Source organism: Uranotaenia lowii, chromosome 1 (assembly GCF_029784155.1).
Source record: "Uranotaenia lowii strain MFRU-FL chromosome 1, ASM2978415v1, whole genome shotgun sequence".
In the NCBI taxonomy this organism is placed as follows: Eukaryota; Metazoa; Arthropoda; class Insecta; order Diptera; family Culicidae; genus Uranotaenia; species Uranotaenia lowii.
Genome location: NC_073691.1, coordinates 77,687,468 through 77,709,670, shown reverse-complemented (window position 1 = coordinate 77,709,670; position 22,203 = coordinate 77,687,468). Strand labels below are relative to the sequence as shown.

Genomic DNA, 22,203 nt, shown 5'->3' with positions numbered 1-22,203 from the left:
TACATTCACATATGTGATAGTAACTGATTCAATTGAACCAAAAGTTCAAGTGATTACAAAAAAAAATCAATCGCAATCAGCTATTTAAGAAATCTCGATTCCAACTTTTCACCTTCGGCAATAGCTTCAGACACTTCGATGAAAGGATATCCACCGAAGCTTAGCCTTATGTAGTCAGCTCTAGGGGCTAAATATCTCTCGATCTCAAAGCTAAGCCATTCATTCACGCCTCATAGAAAACTCTAGCGGCCGGATTGGATTGGATTGAATGGAATCTCACTCGGTCGGAGTAAATAGGATCGTTGCACCTTCGCATACAGAAAGCAAAGCAAATCAAAATCATCATCATCCTATCGGAATCTCCGGTTGCATTCGTCTTACTAGAAGTACTGGCTGCTTGCTAATCCCAACATTGTTCACAAGGAGCTAACTGCCGGTGGAACGGACTTCCTTGTGGCTTGGTGGGTTGGCTGATCCGAATGGGAGATTTGCCTGTCTCAATTTTGATTTGAATTTTTTTTATACATTTTTGAAGAAACACGGACTTGAGATTAATAAAGGAAAAATCTCAAACTGAAAAAAAAACTCAAGAAAGAAATAACTAAACCATTATATCACCTCTTAGCTCCTCCTCAAGCAAATCAAACACTTGACTTTGGTTGTTCACTTTCCAATAACAGCAAATCCGGACAGTACCGGAGTGTCGGTCGTTTTACATTTGGACGTGCACCAGGAACGTGTGGACGATTTCCTTCCTTCTGTGTGCCTTCTGGGTATTTTCTGCCCTTCAAGGGGGAACCCATCGTGGGCATCAGGTAGATATCAGTATATGTATGTTGGAGCAAAACAATTCCAGAATCAGAACCAGAAGCCTCATCCGAAGTCAAAAGGTGAACCTTGGAAGAACGGACCATGGAATGGCGGTGCCGAAGACGACGACAACGACGTTTCCTGATGGCGATGATGAGATATTGCATGATATTTATTGCAAGTTCTCACCTCTCTTTGCCTGTCTGAATGCATCCTTGGCACCTTTTTGGTTTGATTTTCTTTGACCATTGAAAGGAGGTGCCTCGGCGTGTGAAGGTTGGACGATTAGCATTTTTCCAATCCATCAAGATCCGGATGTGGTGGGTACTCACCGTTTCACGCGGATTAGAAACTTGTAAGAATTTTCCCACATTTGTATTCTGCCATTCACATGTTTTAAATTTTTCAAATACTAAGACATTTTAAAATAACTAGAATGGATAGCATAGACTGTAGGACATGTTAAACTATCGAAGTAAGAAGATTGTACTTGTGTTGTATATATTGTCTTTTTATAAATACCTCCCATAGATATTGTTTTTAAAACTTGACACATTCCCCCTTATTCTGCGCCGCGCATGAGGTGACGATAGTCGATTCGAGTCGGAGTCACGTGAGTCTGGTCATGCTATTCCCGAAGCCGATGTGACAGAGGTTCATGCCCAGCTGACTAGATTAGGATAAGAACTCAAAAAGTTCATTCTCAAAGACGTTTCTCACCCAAAGCGACTACTGGAATCGGGTGACTATAGGGTGACTCGACAATCGTCACCTCACGCGCGGCGCAGAATAAGGGGGATTGACACCATTTATGCAGTTTTTAGAACTTTCAGCGTGGCAAAATTTTGAAATAAATAGTGTTAATAGTAAAATAAGTGAAATAGTGAAAAAGTTCGAATCATCATGGGCTCACTCATATATTTTTACTTCACCAGATGTCCAATCTCCAAACCATGTCCATTTTCTTTCTTCCTGGAATGCTATCTGCTGTTCATATTAACACATTGTGGACCAAATACGAGATATCTCGTTTTTTTTTTCGGTTGGCGCTGGTATGCTAAACTTCTTGAGCAAAAAAAATCGAATCGCTGCTAAAATCCTAGGTCTTGAATAAAGTTCGTAGGACAAATCCGTGGTGTGTAAACAGTTTATCTTAGTTTAAAGAAGTCTTGCAGATCTTCGTTGAATTGATCCACTTGATCCACTTGATCCACCACTTGCCAATACCACATGCTTTAACTTTAATTGATCTTGTGTTTTTGGTGAAGTCGGGGGAAATTTTGGTATTCATTTTGAGTTTTCTACAAAGGAGGTAAATTCTTCCTACTAACGGGTGGCAACTAAAATTTTTTTACTCCAATATAAACGAGCTCAGAAAAAAATGAGAGTGTGTATGTGTTAGCTTTTCTTCTCCTCTTTTCGCCAGTGTTTTTCGATTTGTTTATGTTTGCCCAGCAGGTTTGCCAATTTTTTTTTCAAAAATCAGGGCCTAGTGAAAATGAAAATCAGGCTACGTCAAAGTAATCAAAGTAACGGAAATTTCGCTCGCAGTGATGATCTTTTTTTGTGATCGTCGCTTAACATTTTCACTTCAGCAATGGTATCTGATGCAGTTTCTTACTACCCATTTTTATCACATTCTCAAAAATCTCAATCTCAATTCTCAAAATCCGGCAAATCCAAAAAAATCGGTCACATTGGCATCTCTGTTGCACAGTTTTGCTCAAAATGCCGTCGAAACTGATTACTGTCAAAATATTAGTTGTCAGTTTAAATCTGTCCGTTTTTTTTTTTCGAATTCTGTTAGATTTTCCGGATCATTTCTCCGCTGCCATGCAAATAGTATACAATGACAGAAATCGAAATCGATCAGTTCGAATCGGTTCGGTTTCGATTCGAATTCTGTCAGTTTTTCTTGAAGGACGAATGATAGCCCTTTTTTTTTGTCGCACGCAGCATTTCCGTTTCCGGTAAAAACATTAAATTCGACGCTTGTTAGCATTCTCATTAAGCAGCTGGCCTTTCAAGCTCTCCAATGTCTGCTAGAAACGCGTTCAATTAGCTGAAACAAGGTTGTGGAGGGGTTGGGGGAGCTTCGGCCATCATTTCATGGGACCATTTCTTCAATTCACTGTTCTGATAGTAGCGAAGTCTGAAACTGAGACAGGAGCAAAATCCCGGCAGTGAAATATTTTGCCGCAACAAAGCCCTCAGCTGAAATATCAACCCACAGGAAATCGCTGAGTAGCCGAGTTACCTACAACTCGTTGCTTCCGGAGAACGCTCTAGTTTCCATAAAAATTCTCACTTCCAAAATGCGTCAACCTAACGTAAATTAGCAAATCATAAGGCTGCTGATCCAAATTTTGATGCTGAATCAAGCCTTGGAGGTAGGTTTATGATTTATTTTTGTGTTTTATTATTTTTAACTATTTTTATGGTAGGCCAACAAATCAGGCCAACCCAACTTCCCAGCCCAAGAGCGACTGAACGAGCATGGCTATTCTCTTAGAAATATGCTCTGCTACAATTCCCGCACCTCGGAGGTGATTCTACGTTTCCTCCGGTCCTGTAACGATTTCCTGTGTCGGCACTTAAATGGGCTTCCGTTTGCGATCAATGCGTGGACCTTCAGCAGTCTCCATGTACTGAATCAGATGACCGGTCTGTTAGGTGTGCTGCCATCGAGTTGAAGCTAACGTCGGACAAGAGCCAAGTGTCTTGGGTTGTGCAGCAACATCAACAGCAACAATCACAGAGGTGTGGACCGATGCAAACGGATGATTTCGGAAGATCGCACCATTACATTATGCCCATTAAATGTTACAATAGAAATGATCTCGAAATCCTGGTTCCACAAATCCGGAAACCCGTGAGGAACGAGTTTTCATCTACGATACACTGGTGCTAGTGGAAAATAGTCAGCAATTGAGTGAAACACGGTGCTAGCAGAGCTAAAAAACGGTGGTAAGATTTAGACTTCCTCGATAAAATAGCCGAAAATCATCACCGAAAAACCAAGCGAGGGTAGCAACCAAAGCACGAGTAAATTGTGTTACCAAGCAGTTTGATTTTTTTTTATTTTCGTTAACCTTTGGTATTATGTAATTAAACTTTTATTTTCCTTTTCCTTCACAGGTTTAGGTCTGCAAAATTTCCTGTAGTTTCCGTGGACAAAAAAATCCGTTAGTGCCCCTGTTGGCATCGTTGAACCAGCATCTAGTGAAGCAGTTCACGATGCAGTTGGATGAAGCAGTTTGGATGCCTTCGTAGCAGTAGCTGGTGCCTTTTGATATTCTTGTCGGCATCGCATAGCCTCCATCTGATAGGCTGTTTCCGGAATGACCTTTGATGCTCAGGCGGAAGACGAACAATTTTTCAACAGGGAATAATAGACGTTCAAGATGCCCGCGAGAGTTTGACTTTTACAGTTAATTTTTCCGGCATTATATCACTCATGAGGATATTTCAACGGAGTGGATAAACGTGGACCAAAGCTGGAAGCATCTACAGAGGTAAGATCATTTCACTTTGTTTCCAAACAAAAACTGCTTTAATGTTTTCTGTTTTCAGATAATCGATAGTATTCTTTTCTGCTGCTCTTCGGCTTCCAAGGAATCATACCTAGATTACCATAACCTTTTGGCATCGCGAAAGAGACGAAAATTCCTGCAAAATCGGTTTGAGTAACATCAACAATTACCCAGCCGCTAATACGCCGTATGTGAATTATGCATTTGCGACCGATAAAGCAAAGCCTTCACCGTAGAAGGCTTCGAGACGTACATGGCTTCCTGGACGAAAATCCCCGAGGAAGTACGAAACCGTAGAGAATGAGAGGAACGAAGGCGGGGATGAGAAGCAAAACCTGTTCCACTTTCAGAAGCTTAAATCCTCTCCGGAACCGGAGAAAATGGTCGACAGCACTAAAGAACGATCTAAGGAGGAAGCTTCTTCGAAATCATCAGAAGAGGAAAACTTTAACTTTTGGTCCGGCCTCGCCATTTGTAACGGGTGTTAAATAAAAAATGAGAATGTTTTCTATACCTTTCAGTAACTCAAATAAAGAGCGTAAAGGTTTCTTTCTCCAAGAAAATTGCTCCTTGGGCGCCCTAGAAACAGTAGGCGTGTTTGGTTTTGCTAGTTTGAATTCAGTCAAAGCAAAGATGGCGTCGAAACAGCACGTGCTCCGCGAACATCAGACTACGGCCCTTACTCAAACATTCACTGACATTTTTTTGAAGAAAATACATTATGTATTAATAAAAAATACTGAAATCGATGAAAAAAAATAACAATTTTTTTTATATGTGATTGAAAAAATTCTCATTTTTTATTTAACACCCGTTATACAAGCAATCTGGTTCACCCGTTCCCGATGATTGTGTTGGATCTTGGTGAGAAAGATTCAATTTGTAATTTACAACTGTACGTTAGATGAACTTTTCAAAATTGCTATTACAGATAGCAGCCAAGGAGGAACATCGCGGTAAAGAACAAGCGAAGAACCAGCGTCGGCAGGAAGAATTCGCAAACAGGACGGAAACGTCCCAAAGACAGGGAAGCCCGTGAGAGTCCGTTCACGTTTCACTGGCTGAACAACGTGAAGATTCTTTCGCTGCAGCAATCCGACCTCGGGATCATCGCAGTGCCAAAGCATTCGACGGGATGAACCACGTCGATACGCTCAACATACTGAAGATTTATGCCATCCAGGAGCTCAACATCACCCACATCAGGACGCTCAGGCTGATGGGTGCTGGAAACGCCAGAAGTCAGCAGTATAATCCAGGAGTAATTACTTTCCCAGCGGTTGTCACATCCACACCCTGCTCGATAGCCCCCTGGCCAATGGGACCTATAGGCAGGTCGAGTTACTGCATATCGGGAACGGGATGCAGATGAGCCAAATCGACATCGAGAATCGAGAATCTGGAAGCGTCCAGTGCATCCCAATTGCCCCAATTGTATTGCATGATACTTCAAACGACGATACTTCAAACGAACTTGAATCAATTGGCAATGAAATTTTAAGTTCAAAAATTTCATTTTGCATTATTACAAATGTGTTATGAAACTCCAACCTCGATTTTACCGAAACTCGTAAAATACCCAAGCAACCAAAAGTCGCATACTAACTTGAACACGGGATTCCGAAGTTCTCATTTGGTTCCTCTAAGGTTTTACGGGACTTCCAAGGAACTCATACTACGTAAAAGTTTCTCAGAAACATCTATCGCCTTTTCAAGGGCTAAAGCATTAAAAATGGAACTTCAATGCACTTTTTATGTGACATCTCCTTAAAGGCAATCATGGTGTCTGCTATGCTCTTTCTAACGAACCAATAAGATTACATCTGGAACTTTTAGGAGAATTTCAAGCGATTTGTCAAATATTTCTGACATTTCTGTCATTTTTTTCGGATTGTTTACATAGGCATAAAATTCAATGCATTTCAATGATTTTAAGTTTGTGCTAGCCAGGAAGAAGTGAGATTAACCTCCAGAAGAATAAAATTACTTTGGAGCCCTTGGGGTGCATCAACAACTGACTGGATCTGGTCAGGGAACCCCTTAATCGGCATGAATACAGTAAAAACCAGGCAGCTCCGCCTGGGCGAGCCTAAATTGTTAATCATAATCAACAATTTTCCCGTCGTCAAAATGACCTCCGAAAATCCTAGAATATCTATGATCCAATCAATGTGTAAATTATTGTGCGTAAATTGGATTGGTGATAAAATAGGTGCGATTGAGAAAAAAAAGAATGAATAAAAAATATGATGTGAATGTTTTGTGTTTTTCTTTTGAATAAATGCAAGTCCATTGATAGTAAAATTTTAAATTATGACAACCTTTAACTTTATTTAATTTATTATTATAATTTATAAAGTTAAAAAAAACTCTCTAGTTTAAATACATCTAAAAATAACAAAAGTTCCAGTTTTGACAGATCGAATCCTGATTTTCAGCATGCAGATCAAGTGCAGGAATAAATCAGCAAGACGGAGAATATTTGTTGAATCCCACAAAAAAATTAAATTCCAGCAATTTTTCTCTGGAAATCGAGGCAAAAATTTGCTGAGTAGATAATTACCAGAAATTAAAAACGATAAAATGGTTTTGTCATTCTTGACATTCTTATCATTTCTGTCATTTTTGAAATTTTTGTAATTTTTGTCATTTTTTTCTTTTTTGTCATATTTGTCACTTTTGTTTTTATTTGACATTTTTTTTTTCATTTTTGTAATTTTTGTAATTTTCGTCATTTTTTTCTTTTTTGTCATATTTGTCACTTTTGTTTTTATTAGACATTTTTTTTTTTCATTTTTTTCATTTTTGTCATTTTTGTCATTTTTGTCATTTTTGTCATTTTTGTCATTTTTGTAATTTTTGTCATTTTTGTCATTTTTGTCATTTTTGTCATTTTTGTCATTTTTGTCATTTTTGTCATTTTTGTCATTTTTGTCATTTTTGTCATTTTTGTCATTTTTGTCATTTTTGTCATTTTTGTCATTTTTGTCATTTTTGTCATTTTTGTCATTTTTGTCATTTTTGTCATTTTTGTCATTTTTGTCATTTTTGTCATTTTTGTCATTTTTGTCATTTTTGTCATTTTTGTCATTTTTGTCATTTTTGTCATTTTTGTCATTTTTGTCATTTTTGTCATTTTTGTCATTTTTGTCATTTTTGTCATTTTTGTCATTTTTGTCATTTTTGTCATTTTTGTCATTTTTGTAATTTTTGTAATTTTTGTCATTTTTGTCATTTTTGTCATTTTTGTCATTTTTGTCATTTTTGTCATTTTTGTCATTTTTGTCATTTTTGTCATTTTTGTCATTTTTGTCATTTTTGTCATTTTTGTCATTTTTGTCATTTTTGTCATTTTTGTCATTTTTGTCATTTTTGTCATTTTTGTCATTTTTGTCATTTTTGTCATTTTTGTCATTTTTGTCATTTTTGTCATTTTTGTCATTTTTGTCATTTTTGTCATTTTTGTCATTTTTGTCATTTTTGTCATTTTTGTCATTTTTGTCATTTTTGTCATTTTTGTAATTTTTGTCATTTTTGTCATTTTTGTCATTTTTGTCATTTTTGTCATTTTTGTCATTTTTGTCATTTTTGTCATTTTTGTCATTTTTGTCATTTTTGTCATTTTTGTCATGTTTGTCAAATTTGTTAAATTTATTATTTTGGTCATTTTCGTCATTTTTGTTCTTTTGTTAATAGTATCAGGAATAGGATAACGATAACGATCGTGCCCAAGATCAGGTTAAGGTTGTAGACCAGTAGCAAGTTAAGTATCAAGTTCCGACTCAGAAGTAGGATAAGAGCAGGTTCTAGAATCTATATTTCATGTTCAGCGCAGTCAGTCAGCTCAAAAGGTTGTTTAAAAGATACATCCCCAAGATCATCTTACATTTAATATGTAAATTTACTGTCAAAGGTCATGAAATTGTCCAATTTCATTTGAATGTTCTTATGAATTACAAAAAGTATATTAACAAACTATATGGTGTTGGACTTCTACGTTATTCTTGAATATATTTCAAAATATATTTTTACATTGTTTTGAAGAGACTCCAAACTGAGTTAACGGGTACCCACCAATATGTTATTTCCCCATATTTTCTTTCGAGTCCTGTAGACACTCTAACGACCTAAATTGGAAAAATGGTTACACTCAGCCAGGAGAATGATTGTTCTAAATACTTTGATATACAGTAATTTTTTTTAATTGAATTTAAATAAAGAAGAAATAGTTAAAAGTGTTAATAACGCATGAAGTTTTTGCTAGTCTTTAACATTTTATAGCTTCCACATTCGAATTAAATGGTATGAGCTACTGAATTTGTACCAACCGTGGTTTGCAAACCGAGAAAAGCGCAAGAGCTCCCATCGGTAGTGTCATACCAACATGCCCCCAACAGCACCATTCTTCACACGTTCAACGGACCTTCTACGACCTTGTTAGTTATCCTCTCATTTCCATCTCTTAAACATCTCCGCCTATCAGCAAATCTAAAGCTGTCATCGACAGTTCGAAGCTCTGTAGCGATGCCAATGCTGTCCACACCACAAGTCGAAGGTAGGGAAGATAGGGACCTGTTAAAATGTGCTCTGTGCATTCGGAAATTCACCAACCTACCTCAACTCGGCCAGAACGAAGGTAAAGATCCTGGCGCTCGATAAAAATGTGTAAGTAGGTTTGCTCGAACACAATCCACACCCCTGCAAGATATGTCTGGTTTGGTACCTATGGCCTGAACGATTGTCCGAAGAAAGGTACCCACCTACATTTGGGGCCTCTTGTGCTGGATTCATTTGCTAAAGGCTGTCGGAGCTGGAGTGCGATAATTTACTGCGTTCTGTAGAGTGTTAGTTTCGTACAACCGAACAAATCAAGATAAGAGATGAGAAGTAGGTTCACACATGTAAATTTTTCGGTTGCACACGAGAATCCTGGGGCAGTTAGAATTTCAATTTCTGGGCTCACACTCTAAGCACATCGGATAGATTTCACACATCAAGATCAATCTTTATTGCACTTAGCAATTATTTATTCGAGCGATTCCCAAAGAGATACGCTGTACCAAAGTTAGAAAGAAATATTTCCATACCACATAAATATAACAGATACATCGTTTACGGAAAGGAATCGATGGCCATGGATAAATGTAGAAGTTTTATCCAAAATGCTTGAAGTTTGTGATTTCTTTATCGACAGTTTCTTTTATCTTCCCTTACTTTTAGGAGACTGAAAAATCCTAAGAAAAGTTTTGAAACTTTATGTGTTCACGGAGAAAAAAAAAGTATGGTATTTCCAACATTAATCGACTTATTTTCAATCATATATCTGATTGCTTCTCGACCAACTTTAATCATCAAAATTTCAACAATTGATTTCGTACATTCAACAATATATATAATACATTCAACTAAAGTTGTATGATTGATTTTGTGCATTCAACTATAAATATAGTAGATTCAATTATAATGTACAATTGATGTCATACATACAACAGTAATTATAGTAGATTCAACTATAATTATATGATTAATTTGATTATTAATATGATAGATACATTTATATGATAGATTCAACTATAAGAATATGATTGATTGAATTATAAATATGATTGATTCAATTTTATTTCTATTATTGATTCAATGAGATTAAAATATAAATATTGTATATTTAAATTCTGTTTATATTGGAAGTTATCATATCTTAAGATGTTTTTTTTTTTTTGGAACAAATTTATGGCTACGTTTCATTTTTATTTTATCGCATAAATTTATAAAATAACACTTTCATCAACCAATACGAATATCAGCAGCTTGAAGATCGCCATCGTTTGCCACAACCACGATCCTGAAATTTGGAAATCACAATTAATAATTTCCTCGGTCCTATCGAAGATTTTGCTTACCTTTACTTGTCTGCTGATGTTGGCCTCGCCCAACAAATTGTTTTTTTTTTTGCTGTTCTGCTGCTTCCATGCCGGGAGCTGCACTGATCTTAGCAGCAGGATTGATCAGTACATTTGTTGCTGTTGCATACCCGGCGGGGATAGACTTAAAGGGGTAAAATAAGATACCCAAGCAACCGAAAATCTCATATCTACTTAAACTTGTGCCTCTAAAGTTCGAATTTCGCTGAACAAAGGTTCCAAAGGGATTTGGTACCAAATTTTCTCGAATGTGAGCATGAAAGTTACAAGAGGTTCCTCAAATAGCTTTTTTGTGACATGTCAATCGCATCCACACAGTATCAAAGTTACAAATTAGGTCTCAAACAGCCTTATGTGAACTTCAAGTTCCAAGAAGTTTCTCAAATAGCCTTTTTTGAGACATGTCCGCCATTTCATGAATTTGAAATGTGAACGAACATCACAAAAGGGCATATAATAAATAAATCTTTTTTTTACATGGAAATTGTTGAAATGTATAATTTATATTGAAACTTCAACTCAGAACAACTTCCCAGATAACCAGAAATCGTAAAGTAGTGTTCATTGTAGATTGTATAAGAATCCAGTTTAAATTGGAATTGTATAAACATCATGTTGTAGCTAAACCAAGTTATAATTTAGCGTTTATGGTTTGTATAGTTTATTATATACGATAACATTTTGTTAATCGTATAGAAATATCAATAAAGTTGTTTTGAATTGCAGTAGCATTGTGTAAAGCTTGATATTTAATCCCACTGTACAATTAAGCAATTTGGAAATTGTAATCAAATTTTAAGATAGGCAATAGAAAGTTGTAAGTTGTACAATCCTAAGATTTTGTGCAAAGCAAAGTTGCTATCAAATTGTTGAAAATGCAATACAAAGTTTTATATTTTCAAGGTGAGCAAAGTTTGGTCCGTATATTGCCTCCACTTTGGTACGTACAGGCTCATATAGAATATTCAATACAACTTTTCCAGATTGTACAAAAGTGTGTATATCTCAGAAACAACTGAAATATACAGAACAAAATGTTCACTGGGTTAAAGCTAACTCGCAAATGATTGATTTTGAAAAAAGTAAATATTTTGACCTTATAAAATTTCGTCCAACTGTATTCACTTACCACGAATTTATCACACATTGAAAGTCAGTTGAAGCAATTTTTTAATTGATTATCAAGATAAACTCAAGAATTTGTATAACTTTTAGCTTAACAGTTATAAACATGGATTTCCATTTTTTTTAAAACCGATTTATTTAAACGGATGATTGATTCATACGCTGTTTCGTAATGTTTCCTAGTCCTTAAGGATGATACGGTCAAAATTTGGTCAATATCAACTTGACGTATTTCTTTCAATTTTGCATATAAAAAACCTGAACACCCCTCATTTTGAAGGTGTGTGTGTGTGTGTGTGTGTGTGTGTGTGTGTGTGTGTGTGTGTGTGTGTGTGTGTGTATGTGTGTGTGTGTGTGTGTGTGTGTGTGTGTGTGTGTGTGTGTATGTGTGTGTGTGTGTGTGTGTGTGTGTGTGTGTGTGTGTGTGTGTGTGTGTGTGTGTGTGTGTGTGTGTGTGTGTGTGTGTGTGTGTGTGTGTGTGTGTGTGTGTGTGTGTGTGTGTGTGTGTGTGTGTGTGTGTGTGTGTGTGTGTGTGTGTGTGTGTGTGTGTGTGTGTGTGTGTGTGTGTGTGTGTGTGTGTGTGTGTGTGTGTGTGTGTGTGTGTGTGTGTGTGTGTGTGTGTGTGTGTGTGTGTGTGTGTGTGTGTGTGTGTAGAATGCTGCTCCTATTTTGATTTTGGAATTCACTCTTCAGTTGTCAAAATGTCGTTCAAGGAAGGCGAGCAGCGTATCAGAATTTTGCTTGCGCATCGCGAAAATCCGAGCTACTCGCACGCAAAACTAGCAAAAACGCTAAAAGTTGCCAAATCAACCGTTGTAAATGTAATTTAAGTGTTTGTGTAGCGTTCGTCGACAGCCAGGAAGTCTGGATCGGAGGAAATCGAAAACCGGAAGCCGCTGAGACGACAAAGAGAGTTGCCGGTGGTTTCAAGCGAAACCCTAACCTCTCTCTCCAAGATGCCGCATATAAGCTGGGTGTATCGTCTACAACCGTGCATCGAGCCAAAAAACAGGCCGGACTATCGACTTACAAGAAGGTAGTGACTCCAAATCGCGATGATAAACAAAATACGACGGCCAAAGCACGATCCCGGAGGCTGTACACGACGATGCTGACGAAGTTTGACTGCGTGGTAATGAACGTCGAAACCTACGTCAAAGTCGACTATAAGCAGCTTCCGGGACAGGAGTTTTAAACGGTGAAAGGAAGGGGAAAGGTAGCAGATATTTTCAAGCACATGAAACTGTCAAAGTTCGCGAAGAAATATCTGGTTTGGCAAGCCATCTGTACCTGTGGCTTGAAAAGCAGCATTTTCATAGCTTCCGAGACTGTCAACCAAGAAATTTACGTGAAAGAGTGTTTGAATAAACCTCTGCTGCCTTTCCTGAAGAAACACGGTTGTTCCGTACTGTTTTGGCCAGATTTGGCATCTTGCCATTTCGGTAAAAGGCCATGGAGTGTTACGCCGCCAACAACGTGCAGGTGGTTCCCAAGGACAAGAACCCTCCCAACACGCCAGAGCTGCGCCCAATTGAGAAATACTGGGCTATTGTCAAGCGGAACCTTAAGAAGACCAAAAAACTGCTAAGGACGAGCAGCAGTTCAAGGCAAACTGGCTTTCTGCGACGAAGAAGGTGGACAAGGTGGCTGTACAAAATCTTATGACAGGGGTTAAGCGTAAGGCCCGGCAATTCGGATTTGGAAAAGCGGAAGCCTAACTGAATATTATTCCTGAATTTTATACTAATTAAACTTGAAAAAGAAATTGAATTTGATTTTTTAAATAAACGATTTCACCGATTTACACGCGTTTTCCTTGACCAAATTTTGACCGTATCACCCTTTAAACAAATAAACATTAAAAAAAATGTTGGTTAATTTTCGTTTTGAAAAATAATGATCTTTAAACTATGTCCTCAGTAGGCGACGGACTACACGATTTCGATTACAGCTAGTGCCTACTTATTTGGAATATGAAAGAGAAAATATTCAGGAAGCGAAAATTTTCATCAAGGACCTGCAAAAATATTCATGAACAAAAACATCGCTCATTTTCAACTGAATATGACTGGAGCGGCTTTCAAATGAATTTGAAACGATTTAGACAGGAAATGAATACGGTAGAAAGCTCCTTTACTTTGAAATATTCTAATATGAAAGCTATTTCAAAGCTTTGACTTTGACAGAGAGGATGCTGTCAGTTGAGTGAAGATTGAGCTTTGACTGTAAAAATTTTGAACACTGATAAAGATACCCAATTTTAGTTGCATTCTAGCAAACTGAAAACATCAATCACTGATTGATTCTACCCAGCAAACCATTAAGCACTGCTATAAGCCGAATTATGGATATTTAATAGCGCTCGAGTGCAGGGCCGTAGGAAGAACCGGCTCATGAGGGGGGGTTTTGATGACAATTTTTTTCCCACAACATTTTTACTTGAACAATGTACACACAAGTGAAAAAAATGGATATGTACTAAGTACAAAGTATTCAAGTAAAAGTTGTTTTGCATTCACAGTTACTTATTTTATAAATAAGTCCTAGGAGATGGCAATTTTTTTTATGAAGCTTTAAAAAATATGGGGATTTGTGATATAGTTCAGTTGGTAAATCAGTTGCCTTGTGTGGTAATGTCCGAGAGTTTGAGCCCAAGAGTAAACATCGAACACAGTTGATCCAGATAGTTTTTCAATTATTGGTGTGAAGAAGCATAACTATTTTAAGCATTCCAGATAGGAAATTTTTTAAATTTGAAACCAAAAAGCGAAATTTGTATCAGAACCCTTAACCAGAAATATTTTATTTGATTCTGAATTTATCGTTTTCATTATGATTTTGATGATTCTATACCCATGATGATCCACACCGGAAATCAAGAATAATAAACTGGATACCGTGAAACGGGGTAACTTTGATCACCGGGGTAAATTTGACCAACAATAAACTTTTCCACATTTTCATCAATAACTCAGTTTATAGTTTGAATTCTTGAAAACTGTTTTCTACGTTTGAAAGCCTATTAACTGAGCATCAAATAGGCAAAATTTGGTTTGTATTTGAAATTCTTTTCTGTTAATAAAAAATCTAGTTTCAAAATCTTAAAATATCTATTTTTTCAAGGCTCGCAAGCAAACAGCTCTCCTGATGATTCCAAAAAGCATTTCGAAGCAAACGGGTTGTTTAAGGAGGGGGGGGGGGGGGGGGGGTGGTAGGGTCTAACGGGTATAAAAAAACACCATTTTCACGATTTTTTTTCTCGAGCTAACGTTTAAAAAAAAGTATTCAAATTTTTTGCATTATACAAAGCATTGTTAAAAGAACATTTGAAGATTTGCGGTGGACACTGTATCTCAGCACAGAATCATCTAAAGTCAAAAAATCAGAGCAAAATATTTTTAATAGATGTTTTTCTGGACCCCAACGTTTTTATTTAACTTCAAAAAATTTTTTTTGAAATTTTTGTGGCTGTTTGAAGTAAAAACTACGATTTTCCACGAAAAAATCCGCCATTTTTCACCTGTAAAATCTCCCCAAAGTAAAAAAAAAAGAAAAACGTTGGTGTAGAAAATATGTTCCAAATTTGAAAAGAATCGGATAAGTTGTTTTCAAATGACGATGTCCACGGACTTTAAAAATGTGCTTTCGAGAAAAACGCGTTTGAAGTTTCTGCCCTTGCTTTCTTGCAGTATTAGATAGGAGGAGATAAAGGCCTATAATTTCTACAGTTTTGCTTCAATTGACTTGAAAATTTGACACAACATTCTTGAAATGTTTTACAATAAGAAAATAAAAAAATAAAAAAATCGATTTTTTGAAAGTGTTAGACACCACCCCCCCCCCCCCTTAATGTGAAAGAACAACTTTTTCGCTTTGTATATCAACAGTTATAGTGCTATTTTTGTATCCATTTAATGATAAAATTTTAATATTTAAAAAATACGGACTATTTCCAAGAGTAAGCCCGTATTGGACAAATGGATAGGAGCCTTATCAAATCGTTAACTTTGGAGAAAAAATGAAAATGGAAATAGTGGAAGGGCCTAGGGGAATGTGTGAAGGTAAAGTTTCATTTGTATTTTGCAGCTCAAACTATTAAGCAATTATAATTATTTTTGCCCCTAAATTTAGGCAGCATCTTAGATCTTTTTTCGATTATAAATATTTTCAATATAAAACGTTGAAAATCAAGAGTAAATTGATAAACTATCCTTTGTAAATATTATGAAGATTTTTGTATCCTTTATGATCAAGAAAGCTCGTTAAAACCGTCAGAATAGAGACTGATCAATGTCATCCGAAAGCATCAAATTCTGAACAGAGACTAAAACGATTTTTAAATCAAATTTAAAGAGATCAAATAAATTTCTGCATCCATATTTTACGTTCATAGGAGTCCAGTACTGGTTTTAAAAATATGAAACATGCCAAATTTCCTTTAACAGAAAAAATAATCGTACTATATTGAAAAAATTGATCAATATTACCCCGGATTACGGTACTTATTAGATATTTTTACGCAAGTATCTGGTTTGGGCAAATCCGGGCAATTTTGTCCTAAAACCTTGTGGAATTAGGGCGTGTTGTTTTAAAATTTCCCCAAAATTCGGCCAAAAAAAATCACGTGGCAAATTGTTTTTATTTAATCGAAACATATCAAACAATTCAGAATCAGATTTAAGGTTGCCCAAAAATCGTTTATGTTTATTTTGACAAAATTGGTTTAAAAAACACTATTTGGACGCAAAATACATAATTCTAATAACTAAACTGAAATTTTCGTTTGATTCTGCAAATAGAGTGAGAAAATCTGATCCAAATCCGGACAATTCTAGTATAACTTCATTAGGATTCAATATTTGTTACTCAATTACTATCAACAAATGCATTTTTTTTTTTTGAAAAACTGTTGTGAAATTGTAGTCTTGGAATGAGATTTAGAAGTTTTGGAGTCGAGGTTGTTGCACTATTGCTACTCTTGAATGATTTTAGTTGTTCATCAAAATTTGATTAGAAATTTTAAATTTTATGTTTAGCATAAAAAATCCCTTGGTATTTTTGGAACTTCATGGGGGGGGGGGTTTGTTCTAGATGTATTCTTGTTTTTGTGTTAAAGTATGTAAGGTCGTAACCGATGAAATACTTTTATTTGTAAGCGAACTGAACATTGTTTAACTTTTTTAGCTACCATTGTATATTCTGTTCGGATCAAATGGACTGTATTATCGTTCAAAATAAAAACGCGTCTGTTACGTTTAACAGTCAAAGAACAAGTGATTTATTGGGAGAAAAAATACAATGGTATTGGTATGGAAAGCAAAAAAAACTTGGTATAAATTTCTCTCTATCGGGAAGGGTTGCCGGAACTAACATCCTCCCCGGCGTTGAAATGGACGATTTCAAAATGCAGGATGACACCATTCCTCCTAGGTGTCCAGCGGCAGTAGACAGATCTTCTTAACAACTCTCGTTGTAGTTTTTCCATTGGGCAGCTGAAGGCTAACCACACGAGTGTGGCCATCCTTAGCAGGAATCAACTCTTTGATGCGGGCCATAACCCACTGCAGAGGTGGAAGATTTTCGTCGACCAGCAGCACCAGAGATCCTTCTTTAAACGTTGTATGTTTGAAGTCTTTTTGACGCTGTTGGAGCTCATGTAGATAGTGGGTCATCCAGATTTTCCAGAATTTCTGTTTGAGATCTTGCAAGAATTGCCAGCGAGAGAGCCTGTTCGCTGGGATATCTTGATACGACGGTTCGGCGATTGCTTGGAATTCCCTTCCTATCAGGAAGTGCGCTGGCGTTATCGCACGGATATCATTTGGGTCGTCAGACAGAGGGCATAAAGGACGAGAATTCAAAATTGACTCTATCTGGGCGAGTACCGTTGAGAATTGTTCGTACGACAGGCAATGTTCGGCGAGTATCAACTTGAGATGCGTTTTAACTGACTTCACGCCAGCCTCCCATATACCACCAAAATGGGGACTGTGCGGCGGTATGAAGCTCCATTGAATCCCTCGTTGTGTGGTGAAATCGTTGATTATACGTTGATGTTGCTCCTCTAGGAACAACGCAGCCAAACGTCGTAGTTCGTTGTTCGCACCCTCGAAATTTGTAGCATTGTCAGAGTAAATTCTTTCTACTAAGCTTCGGCGACTGACAAATCGTTGCAAAGAACCAAGGAACGCTTCAGAGGTCAGGTCGGACACTAATTCAAGGTGGATGCATCGGGTAGCCATATATACGTACACACAGATGTAGCCTTTCGTTGTCTGAGGGCTTCTCAACTTGGTAGTAGCACGAACCTTGAACGGTCCAGCGAAATCGAGGCCAGTATTCGTAAATACTGGTGCTGGTTGGACACGGTAATCTGGTAAATCTCCCATAAACTGTGTGGATCTTTTCGGTTTCAAGCGGTAACATGGTACACAATCATGTACGATCTTGCGTATAAGATTCTTTGCCTTGAGGGGCCAGTAGCGCTGCCTGACGATGGCTAAGAGACTTCGTTGTCCAACGTGGAGGTTCGTAAGATGCAGATGCCGTATCAGTGTTATTGTCAGTGGGTGCTTATCTGGCAGTAGTGCTTGGTGTTTATATTCGTAGGGTACTTGTGCGTTCTTCAGACGACCACCAACGCGAAGCAAACCATCATGTGAATCAATGAACGGACTAAGATTGAGGAGCGGGGATTTTACTAATCTGTCGGTTGTTATTAACTTGATTTCTGTTTCAAACATTTCAGCTTGGACAAGTCTCAAAATAAGGGTTGACGCTCGTTTCATTTCGTCAGCTTGCAATAGACCCTTGGTTAGCGTTTTCTTTCCATTGCGGATGTAATCACAAAAACGCACGACGTAAGCCATAGCCCGATGTGGGAAACGGCTGATTTTATTAAATAGTGGCAACCGAGTGTTTGGTAGCGTCGTCAGGAAAATGTTACCTTTTAATTCAGGCAAATCTTCGTCTTTTATCGTAAGCGGTTGTTCAATGTCTGGTTCAGTTGATTGAAGACTCGGTGGCCCGTTCCACCAGAGTGTGTGGGCAGCAAGATCTTTCGGTTGAACACCACGAGACAGGGAATCTTGCAGGGTTCAAAATCGAGGGTATGTATTCCCAGACGAATTGATCGCCAATAATCTGAATGTCTCGTACTCGGTTACTAACAAATAGAGCAAGAGTTTCAGGTGGTTTTCGGATCCAACACAGAACTATTTGGAAGTCGCTCCACAATATAATACTTCGGACTTGAATTTCGATCGAGGTCAATAGTTTAGCCGTCAGTCAAGTTAGCAGTTAAGCTGCCATCAGTTCGGCACGTGGTGTCGTAATTTGCTTATGATTGCCAGTCTTGCGGGGTAGAATTCGTGCTTTGCTACATATCAGCTTCATTTCGGCTACTCCATCGTGACGTATCAAACGAGAGTAGAGACAGGCGCCATACGCCAAATCCGATGCGTCCGCAAATCCGTGGAGCTCGATAACCGCTGTTTGTTCACCGAGAATCCATCTAACACCATTCAAACAATTCAGTTGGTTGTAGTAGTCGCGCCACAATCGCCCAATTTGTTCCGGAACCTGTTGGTCCCAGTCAAGATTCAGATTCCAGAGCTCCCTCAGGATCAGCTTAGCTGCAGTAACCGCCGGGCCCACGAAGCCCAACGGGTCGAAGATTTTTGCTATTTGGCTCAGGATTTCTCTTTTCGTTGTTGCAGGTTCGGTTAACTTGGACAGGACGAACGTGATGGTCTTCAACGGGGTTCCAAGCTACACCAAGCGTTTTTATAATGACGTTGATGCTTGGATCTTCAATTTCGATGCCACTTTCACGTTGCTCCTCAGGAACATCCGCCAGAAGTTCGATACAATTTGAAGCAAATTTGTGCACACTGAAACAACCTCTCTTGAGTAGTTTGACGACTTGGTTCTTCAACTGGATAGTTTCTTCCAACGTGTTTGCTCCCGTTAGAATATCGTCCATATAGCATGCTCTCTGCACAATCTTTGCAGCTAATGGATAGCTTTCTTGTTCATCAATGGCTAGTTGACGCAGTGGCATGGTAGCAAGAAATGGGGATGATGCTAGACCATATGTTATGGTCAGTAGATCGAAGGTCTTCAAAGGTTGGCTCTTATCCTCTCGCCAGAGGATTCTCTGATAGGAAACGTCATCTTTATGCAAGGCCACTTGCCGATACATTTTAGAAATATCAGCGGTGAATGCAAATCTGTGCGATCAAAAGTTCAACAGGATAGCGATCAAGTCATTTTGCACAATCGGTCCTATCATCTGCGTTTGGTTAATCGAGACCCCAGAGTCCGAAGTAGCAGATCCATCGAACACTACGCGAAGCTTAGTTGTCGTGCTGGATGGCTTCAAAACGTAGTGGTGCGGTAAGTAGAAACTTGAAGTCTGATCTGCGTCGGCTGTTCGATTCTCCCTCATATGCCCAAGTGATTCATACTCCTTCCAAAAGTCGCTGTATTGCTTCTTCAATTCTGGTGCTTGATCGAGACGTTTCTCTAGAGCCAAGAATCTTCTCTCAGCCATGCGTTTTGAGTTGCCCAGTCTATTTTTGTCGTCATTGAAAGGGAGCCGAACAATAAATCGTCCCTCAGAGTCACGTCGGTGTGTTTCCTCAAAATGTCGCAAGCAATCTTGTTCTGTGGTCGAAGGAGGGAAATTATCGTTTTCAAATGACTCAATTTCCCAAAAACGGTTTACCAATCGGTCTAGATTTTCTTCGGTAACGGTGGTACAAAACGAGTGGACGACAGAATTTGCTTCAATGGGAACGGAACCGCTTAAAACCCAGCCAAATTGAGTCTCTTGGAGCACAGCGGAACAACGAGGAATATGCATCCGATCAGACTTCAGCATGTCGAAAAATACCTCCGCTCCTAATAACATGTTGATTTTACCAGGTACATCAAACTCAGGGTCCGCAAGTTGGAGGTCGTTTGGCAAACTCAAAGCAGCAGTTTCAATTTTCGTTAACGGAAGATTGCCAGTAATTTTGGGTACCACAAGCAGCTCAAGACAAACAGAATAGTTGGCGATACGAGATTCCACCTTCGTATGGACTTTGGAACGGACCTTAGTTTGGATGTCATTCAAACCACTAATGCTGTACTTAGCCGGAATTCTTTTAAAAGCCAATAACGTCGCAAATCGTTCAGTCACGAAGCTAGTATGAGAACCCGAGTCAAGGAGAACACGACAGGGGTAGAGTTGATCGCCTTTGCCATGAACAAGAACCATTGTTGTCGAAAGGAGAATCTGCCTGTCAAAATCTCTCGGTTGGACGCAAAAATTGGAGCGGTTCGTTTCATCGTTGTCATCCCTCGACGGTTGTTCGGGTTTCGATTCTTCCAATTTCGTAGACGATGTTTTACCAACAAGCTTGCTGGGCTTCTTGAAACCATCATCAGGATGCAGGAAAGTATGATGACGTTTCTTGCATTTCTTGCACGTACTATGGGAGGAGCAATCTGGCGATCTGTGACCTTGCAGCAAACAATTAAAACAAAGGCCACTGCGGCGGAGGGTAGCGTATTTATCAGACAAACTAGCACTTTTAAAATCATCACACTCCCAAAGTTTGTGACTCTTCGGACATTGAGGACATTTGTTGTGAGTTGCAACCAGCACACTTGCCTTTACTTTCGTTTCTTGGAAATCTCTTGTAGGTCTTGAATTCTTGATAACGGGTTTTATTGAAAGTCGAATCTTTTCTAATACTCGGCATCGTTCACGAAGGAATTCAATGGTGTCGTCATAATCTGGCAACTCTCCAGCAGTTTGAGATAGTTCCCACGCCTTTCTGGTTTCTGGGTCAAGTTTTGAAGCAATGCGATTGATGAGCATGCATTCGCCTAAGTCACCCATAGGTAGTCCGAGATTCCTGAGAGCGTCAACGTTTTTTGTACAGGTATCTATCAGTCTTCGCAACTCAACTGCATTTTCATTAGTCAGAGTCGGGAGATTAAAAAGTGCATCAATATGTTTGTCTATTATCAATCGTTTGTCCTCAAATCTGATCCAATTATACCGGCAGCCTTGTCAACAAGTGAGTTCCGTAGATGGTACAGTTTTATAGCAGGGGACTCAAAACTGTATCGGCTCATGACGGTTTCAAACATTGAGCGAAACGCATACCAATTCTCGTAAGTACCGTCAAAGGTGGGCAATGGTACTTTCAGTGGTGGTAAGTGTGTGCTGGTGACGGGAGTCGTCAATGCCATCGCAGAGCGAGCGACGTGCTCTTCGTTTCTCGTTAGATCGTCAATCAGTTTAGAAATCAAAATGAACGACTCACCGTGTTGCTGCTCAAATTGGACATACGCTACCTCCGCTTGCTCTCGGGTCTCATCGTCGACGTCTGCTTCGTAAATCCGCTGATGGTGTGCGTTGTACTCCGTGTACACATTCTCCACCGCTCGTAACTGCAACTGAAGGAACTGCTTCGATTTCAAGTTGGGATTCGGATTCTCGGCATTATGCAGCAAACTCTCGTACACACCATTCAATTTATTCTTCACTGCATTCAATTTAATCCACATCACTTTTAGTTCTTCGCCAGTTCTCTTACTTTGCACTTTCTTCTTTTGTTTTTCTTTTTGTTCACTCACTGTGCCCAAGGCATTTTCAGCAGCACTTCCGTTCGTTTGCTCTCCCACACCAGTGGGGTTTTTTGTCGGTGTGTGTATCATTTTGAAGCCGAACACACTCAACAATCAAATCCGGGGTAACTCACTTTTCGGCAATACTTGCACACACATCAACTAAGTTCCCCTCTCCGACAAATAAC

General features: G+C 38.5%; 3 protein-coding genes across 3 annotated transcripts; all 3 read right to left on the bottom strand.

The window, feature by feature from the left end:
• Positions 1-16,815: 16,815 nt before the first annotated feature.
• On the bottom strand, positions 16,816-18,258 carry LOC129761061 (uncharacterized). Its single transcript, XM_055758765.1, has one exon. The coding sequence runs from the start codon at positions 18,256-18,258 to the stop codon at positions 16,816-16,818; it is 1,443 nt and encodes a 480-aa protein (XP_055614740.1).
• A 430-nt stretch (positions 18,259-18,688) lies between these two features.
• LOC129761060 (uncharacterized) lies at positions 18,689-19,592 on the bottom strand. Its single transcript, XM_055758764.1, has 2 exons — positions 19,164-19,592; positions 18,689-19,117 (listed from the first exon to the last, which is right to left on the bottom strand). The coding sequence occupies exons 1-2, from the start codon at positions 19,590-19,592 to the stop codon at positions 18,689-18,691; spliced, it is 858 nt and encodes a 285-aa protein (XP_055614739.1).
• Positions 19,593-19,628: 36 nt separating this feature from the next.
• LOC129761059 (uncharacterized) lies at positions 19,629-21,281 on the bottom strand. The gene has a single exon (XM_055758763.1). It carries the CDS (start codon positions 21,279-21,281, stop codon positions 19,629-19,631), a length of 1,653 nt encoding a protein of 550 aa, XP_055614738.1.
• Between the last annotated feature and the right edge of the window lie 922 nt (positions 21,282-22,203).

Coding starts and splice junctions, on each gene's coding strand:
- LOC129761061 (XM_055758765.1), bottom strand. CDS start 18,258: ATGGCTTACGTCGTGCGTTTTTGTGATTACATCCGCAATGGAAAGAAA.
- LOC129761060 (XM_055758764.1), bottom strand. CDS start 19,592: ATGTATCGGCAAGTGGCCTTGCATAAAGATGACGTTTCCTATCAGAGA. Junction 19,118..19,163: donor TCATTATAAAAACGCTTGGT/GTAGCTTGGAAC, acceptor GTCCTGTCCAAG/TTAACCGAACCTGCAACAAC.
- LOC129761059 (XM_055758763.1), bottom strand. CDS start 21,281: ATGGGTGACTTAGGCGAATGCATGCTCATCAATCGCATTGCTTCAAAA.